Raw genomic sequence first — 7911 nt, 5'->3', positions numbered from 1 at the left:
GTTACAGTCCACTCATCATTTAACAAAAATACTTTTTAAATATATGCATGCTAAACTTTTACATGCTGGCCCTCGTTTATTATTGACTTCAATTAGAGAAACTTACTGGCCAATCGGTGGTCTAAATTTAGCTAAACGAACTTTTCGTAATTGTCATTTATGTTGTAGATTTAAAGGAAAGGTAGTGAATCCTATCATGGGTAACCTGCCGCAGCGACGTGTGACCGCGAGTGGCTATCCCTTCGAGACCGTTGGCATCGACTACGCCGGACCTATCACGTCAGCCAGTAGACAGGGACGCGGCTGTAAACTTGTCAAAGTTTATATTATTGTTTTCGTGTGTTTCGCTACTAAGGCCATGCACATTGAGTTAGTAGGTGATTTGACAAGTAATAATTTTATGTCGGCTCTTCGTCGATTTATGTCACGTCGCGGCAAACCTAAACACATTTATTCCGATAACGGGACCTCATTCGTAGGTGCGTATAATGAAATCGGTCGTTTTATTAAAAATTGTAACAATTCGCTGCCTGGTGACCTAGCTCCTGAAGGTATTGATTTTCATTTTCTACCTCCTCACGCCCCTCATTTCGGTGGTCTATGGGAGGCAGGCGTTAAATCTGTAAAGTTCCATCTTAAACGAATTCTTGGTAATTGTAACCTCACATACGAGAAATTAAACACTGTGCTGGTCCAAATTGAGGCAGTTCTCAACTCACGTCCACTAACGCCGCTCTCAGCAGATCCTAGCGACCTACTTCCGTTGACGCCGGGACACATCCTCATCGGTCGCCCTCTCACCGCGCTGCCGACTGACTGCTACGAGCAACACGTCACAGGAACACTGAGCCGATACCAACATTTGGAGCAACTCCGCCAACACTTTTGGCGCAGATGGAGCAAGGAGTATATATCGGAACTACAGTTGAGGACGAAATGGCGCTCTGATCTCAACCCTTTACAGGAAGGCGTCCTCGTCATCCTGAAGGAGGACAATCTACCGCCGCTGAAATGGCGGCTGGGTCGAGTCGTGGCAGTCCATCCCGGAGCGGACGGAGTATCCCGTGTGGCTGACGTGCGGACTGCGACAGGAGTCGTACGCCGCGCTTTTAGCAAGATCTGCCCGCTGCCTCAAGACGACATCTAGTTTTGTTGAAGGACGAGCCTTCAACGCCCGGGGGCATGTTCGCGCCAATTCGCCGATGGGATATGCGCCTACCATTTTACGACGAGCAACGGCGTAATTTTAGGATTACCGTCTAGAATTAAGAATTTTGTTAATCCAAATTAATTTTTAACTATGTCATTCTGTTCGCTGTTATCGATCAACTCGCATTACACGTCTCTTCCCTCTCTGGCAAAAATTTGTTTTATTCCGTATAAAACTCACTAACTTTTACAGATTGCTTGTGTGGTATAACAAATTTTTAGACTGATACAAAATAAAATTGTAATAAAGTATACTTAAAACTAACGTAATAGTGTTTTTGTACGATTCTAACAGCTAGATGGTGTTGAGGTCGAAAGGCTGTACTTAGCTTAACTTCAACCTACTCTTGAAAGTGTCCACTTCACAGTGTCTAAAATTAAAACGCATCACTTCGGCCAATTAGTTCTTTCCTTTTTTCAAGTTGATATATGTTTGTCTTTTGAAGTCCAATTATAAATAATGGTACATATTTGCATTGGAATGGAATATAAAACTGGTACGGCTAGTTGGTGATATTTTCATGAATATTTCGGAGTGCAAATAAAACGGAACGAAAATAGTATTGATAAAAATATCAAGACTGAATAGATTGAGTTCATATTCATAGTTGGGTGCGTTGAACAGCTGACCGGTTTTGTTGATATTGCCACTGTATCATGATCATAAACATGTCGCATAGTTACAACGTGGGTGCAATCGGTCGTAGAATTTCGGTCGGATGTAACTATGTTAGCTGCTGTATTATTACTTTACTATTAACAGTGATCCAAATCATTGTCAATATTGTCCTTGCTGTAGATATTTCTTTAAGCTTAAAAATAAGAGTAAATGTAAAGAAGACTTACGATACTTTGGCGACGATAACAATAATTAACACTTATTTTCCAGATAACCAAGACTTGAGAAGCAAATGATGGATGTCTAACATTATTCTTTTACGTTATATCTCAAATAAGTATCAAACGTCAACAAAATTACTCCAATCGCTTAAAGATTTCATTGAAATTATTAAAATATACGTTATGGTTAGATTTAACGAAAGGCAAATTCCCCCGGTGCAGTGTTAACTGACGTAAGTAATGCGTCGACATAATCTCACCTCGCCGTGTCCTCGGCCCGCACCGGCTGAATACAAATGTGCTGAATGTAAGCCCTGCCAGAACCCTGCGATAACGTGCCCTGCTCAGATAAGCTCCTATACACTTGGAAATAAGTCGTTAACGTACAGTGAATTTTTTAATAAGATTTTACCTTGCTAACTTTGGCTAGAATGTACGTTTAGGTGGTACTCACCATTTTATACCGGATAAATTAACAGTTTCTGTGGGATAGATTAGTTTTGGCTTATCACATAATAAGTTAACGAAATAAAAGCTGTTTTATTTATTTCATACGGAAGAAGTCGTCAGGAACACCTACTAAGAATATAAAAATAAAACGCGCCTTGCATAAACCAGATACAGAATCAAATCTGTTAAGAGCATGCATATTGTGTCACATCACAAGAAAGTCGGATTTTTTCTTGTTGACACAATTCTTTTAGTCGTACACAACCATAGACCACAAAAGATTTTAGAAAGAGGTTCTAATGGTAAACTTGTAGCCTTCATGTACGATTGCTTTCCGAAAAATAAAGATAAAACATAGTTATACATTTTCGAACATTCGGTATATGTAAAGGACGACAAAAAATTGCGAATGTTAATTTGGACAGTAGTGGTATCGGTGTTTATAACTAACAAAGTTTTATCTGCATTCCACCAGAGGTGAGATGATTAGTATTAACCTTAAACTACAGCCATGCTATACAAATGCTTGTATCGTTCTTCTAATTAGAGTGTTCATGATGTTTTGTACTATGTCTAAATATATGAAGTAAATTTTTAATTAAATTCATTGTACAGACGGTATTTCTGAATAGAAAACTTGCTACTTAGTATATAAGAGGGAAAAACGTCTTCAAAGCTTTATCATTTAATAGGTACGGAGGGAAGAATCTTAAAACGAATAAGAGCTATGAATAAAATGAAATGGGGTGATACGAGGCACGATAAGTACTTATTGAAGTGCGGAACGAGTGAAGGGGCCACTACTCAACGATCTTTTAATTTCTAACTCAGCTTGATCGATAAGTTAAGTATGTAGTGTGCTCGATTGGAAGCGAAAGTACAATCAAATTCTCCAATGACCTGGTACTCTATGCTTTCAACTCAATAAATTAATGATGCAAGCGAATAAAAACAAGAATCGATTTTTTATAGGCGGCAAACTTATATAAGGTCATTTTGGACGTCCATTAGTAATATAATTGAATAATTGAAAAAACTAAACTATGATACTACGATGTTTAAATTTCTTCTAATGTCAAAGACCATTTATTATAATCACCAAATTCCTTTTACGGGTTGTTTGATTTTTCTTTAAAATTAATAATGTTATTAAGTCATGTCACGATAAACATAATTTAGCCAAATGTCATAATTAAGGTAGTTAAACTGAAAGGGCACTAGAGGTTAAGTCTTAAGGTATTAACATGCGCAACTCGAGACGCCCTCGTAAAGTGCGATTAAAATGGGGAAAACGTTAGGGGTGCTTATCTAACGGTAAGAGAATTTTACCCTCAGAAGGGTAATCTACACACAATTATTTATCAAAAATAATAGGGAAGATAAAATGCGACATAATATACAATTTAAATTTATATCCTTTTCGCGTATTGAAGAAAGTAATGGCGGTATAGGATGTTTGTAAAAAAATTCAATAGTTTACGTACCACTGCATGCGATATTAACATTTAGATAATTTTTAATGCCAATTTTAACACCAGGTTTATAGCGAATTTTTATGTAGTATGTAAAAGGTAAAACTAAGCGTTTTCTTCCAAAAACAGAAATAGCATATAAAAAGAAATAGATTTGTTACGTAACTGACATAATGATGAATAGGAAGTTTTTTATTTTTTTTATTTTATAGAATACTGTCTTTTCGAGATTCGTATTAATTTGACGACCGGGACACCAATCATTGTCATCATTGTGAAAAACATCTTTGAGTAATTTGTCAATGTCAAGTTGGAGAATGTTCAAACAAAATCAAATCGTAAGCTCTCTGGACAATAAGGTCAAAGATTATAACATTATTAGCATCCATCCATTCATCTAAACTTCCGCATTTATAATTTTTAGTTAGATATTGAGAGATATATTTAAACACACAAAACACTTTACTTGTAAATGTAAATGTATGCACTAAAAAAAGTTAAGTTAAGAATTTATTTAGTTAAAATAATCAATCGGATAATTTTGATCTACAAATGGTTAGAAAACTATTTTACTACTAACAATGTAACATCTGGTAAATCGTTTCAGACGAAGCCAAAGCAATACATAACGATTTTAGCTTTTCCTTTTCTGTTCTTATTTGTTGGAACTTCCCGCCGCTTTATCCGCTACCCCGTCTTAGGAGAAAAAGTATCAAAGTCCGAATTATCTGTAAATTGTATTCTCATAATATAAATGCTATTTTTTTTTTAAAGAACAAATATTTGGCCATAACACATATCAATTTGTTTTAATAAGTCGTGTTATTGATAGTAGTCATCTAAATAAGGTTCCAAGTTTAACATGGATTAAGTAGCAAAATAACATATTCGAGGTTTTTTTGATGAAATGATGAAGATGTCTTTTATAAAACAGCTAAGCTAACACAGTCATATTTTTTGCCATGAACAGTATGAGGGAGACTATAAGAGCGAATATTGGCCGTACCTGTGTGTTAGTCCGCTAAGGCGAAAAATATGTTTGCGCCCGTAGAATATTAATAAGAGGGATAAGCTTGAATCCCTGAAAGCCAACTCTAAGCCGATAGATAATTTGAAACGTCACGTGTTGAGGATTTTGGTATGATGTTTTATTCGATGTATATGTTATATATTTGTATATTTATATTAATAGTGTTTGATCATTGACAAAGTTCGAGACAAAGTTCTCTTAATACAATAGTTATAATAATTATTAATGTAACTAAACTAACTATTTTACGTTTACTCACGTCTTCGGTGTTGACAATAATTCTTTCTACTATATATATGGCCAATTTAATAGATGACTGGTGGTAATAAGGATCATCGAACATCGCTACAATGTAGCGTTATTGACCCCGCATTGTGTCGAAACACTACGAATGTGAGAAAGCAACGAAAAAAATCCATTTATAATTCGTAATAGCTGAATTGAATTCATTTAATATGTTTGAAGTCTATATTCATTCACTTTAATGGATGCTTTTGTGCAGATCACCTTACTATGAAGCTAAATGTGAAATGTGATCTATTGAATTGGCCATGCTGCAGTCCTATCTTTAAAATAAAAATATTCACATTATTGCATGTAACTGAAATAATATACTAAAAATGGGTTTAAAGGGTTATTTAAGCTGTAATTAGGAATATCCTCGGCCGCAACATCAGTAAACATCGTCGTATCTCTGCGCGGCTCGCCTACTACCTATGTAATTGCCCAACGCGCTTCTCTGCGCCTCCCCGCACCTTCATACGTATCCGCTTTGAATTAACAACTTATTATTGGCAACAACTTATTGAGTTGCGTAAAATATTTCCATTCTCCCGTTTTTATTGTAAACTGTAGTTTTTATTTATTTTATCTTATTAGTATTATAAATGCGAATGTAATGGATTTATGGATGGATGTTAGAAGGTATCGTATGATGGTGTATAAGGAGCGCTCGATATTTTTAACCACATAACCGAGTGCTCAGCCGAGCGCTCCTATAAAGCAGCCTAAGCAGGTGATTAATTTGTACTCTAGATTTTTCTTAACTCTGTGCCATCTCACCATCTCTTTATAAGATAAAATTTTAATGAATTGCTGGCAATTTGTATATAACGCAACGCACGTTAGGCACCAAAAAATGTAGATAGCAGAGGGGTTGTCGTAATTTGTCAGAGTGCGGTGTATGGTAGCGATATAAAACAGAGAGCACGCAGTACGCACGCATTGCATTAAAAATAAAACCTTCAGTACATGACGTTCGAACCTTTGAATTTAACGTGCGCCGAATCGGCTGCAGCCGTCGACATTTGTACTCTTCGGGTGTGCACACATTAGACAGCATAAAAATAAAGGAAAAATATCCCAGTACGCATCATTCAAATAGTTGTGCATAAAATGTTTAATAATCTTACTGCCGCACTTAGAGAAGTTTCTTATATTAAATATATATTAATTCAGTCTTTTGATGTATAGTGTAACGTTTTATGTTCAATTACGTTTCGTAGCCATAACAAGCAATTAAAATTGTTACACATCAGTGTATTGGCAGCCTTTAAATCAATTATAGTGAAAACGAATAAAAGCTTTTCGAGTTAATTACTCGCCCGTAGACGACACAAACGGCTTTCTGTCCACTGACTCATTGTAATCCCCTGAGTGCTGTAAATGCAATTTGACAGTTCTAAAACTGTTAATCCGAAACTGAAGATTTTTTTTAATAGACAAATGTTTTTGGCAATTTTTGATGGTATGCGGTTTTTTCACGCTTTGACATCGTATAACTTAATTATAATAACCTTAAGAAAAAATTGAACGGAAGAAAGTGATGTAAGATCTTAAATTTAAGTTCATCCATTTTTATTCTTATAAAAATTTCCATATCATTTTTTCACGACTTTTCATACGTTTTAGCAGAAGGATTTTTCTCGGGAACACTATAAATTTACCCCTATAAATCCCTTTTATAAAATTTAACCTTGTTCAGATAGTTTACCGCTTGCCCTGAGGGATAAAAAACTATTCTTTAACAGATTGCTCTGAGCAAATTTGATAAGGGATAAATTCAACTGGAGTTACGATCTCTACATTCTAAAACAAATAGAATGAAATGATCAGTTCATTTAATATATCAATGAAATTTCGTGCATTCAGTAAATTACATGAACTATCCCAGCATTCGTGCATTGTTTTATTTTCTTAATCATAGATCATAGATCTGCGATTACATTTTAACTCTAAGCATGTTAAAACAATGTTATGAAAGCTCGCACATTTCTGATTCTCAAGGAGGATCTTTGATTACTTCGTTTTGAATTTTTGTGGGCGTTCTAATAGTAACAGTCAAGTCAAACTTCGATGAATACAATAATCGTTTAACACATACTTTACCAGTGTTCTTTAAACTTGTATAGCGTGAGGTCTTTTCATAGTTCGGCCTGAATTACGTGTTAATTTTTGTTCTGATTTTTTATCTTTATCCTCTCAATTTTTTTTAATGTGTCATTACTTATAAGTTTCACTCAAGGAACAAGCTCCTATCTCTCTTCGCGATGTCTCTATTTAAAGATTTAATCCCTTTATGTTTCTCTCCACATCGCGCACCCTCGATATCTCCCCCCTAAAAACATTTAATCAGAATTTACGAGCGAGTTTCAACTTTATTACATACAGGTACATATAGAATTGAATCGAACTAGTCCCTTGTTTGTTAAAAGCTACATTCTCGGAATACCTTGTTTATTTTACCATGAGATTGTTCGGGAAAAACCAAACTAAGATGTTTGACTTTAAACAATATCTTAGCATTAAGGTTCAATTGTGCACTTACCTTATGTTTCTGAGATCAAAATCGCCATCCCTGTTTCATCTTTGACAAAACACTGATAACAATATGTTTTAAACAGTCGTTTT

At 35.3% G+C, this 7911-nt stretch overlaps 1 protein-coding gene across 1 annotated transcript; it reads left to right on the top strand.

Annotated features, from left to right (window-relative positions):
• The first annotated feature begins 600 nt into the window (after positions 1 to 600).
• On the top strand, positions 601 to 1398 carry LOC123721198. Its single transcript, XM_045679076.1, has 2 exons — positions 601 to 613; positions 708 to 1398. The coding sequence occupies exons 1-2, from the start codon at positions 601 to 603 to the stop codon at positions 1145 to 1147; spliced, it is 453 nt and encodes a 150-aa protein (XP_045535032.1). The 3' UTR covers positions 1148 to 1398.
• Positions 1399 to 7911: the final 6513 nt, after the last annotated feature.

Source organism: Papilio machaon, chromosome 8 (genome assembly GCF_912999745.1).
Source record: "Papilio machaon chromosome 8, ilPapMach1.1, whole genome shotgun sequence".
Lineage (NCBI taxonomy): Eukaryota > Metazoa > Arthropoda > Insecta > Lepidoptera > Papilionidae > Papilio > Papilio machaon.
This window is presented reverse-complemented; position numbering and strand designations above follow the sequence as displayed.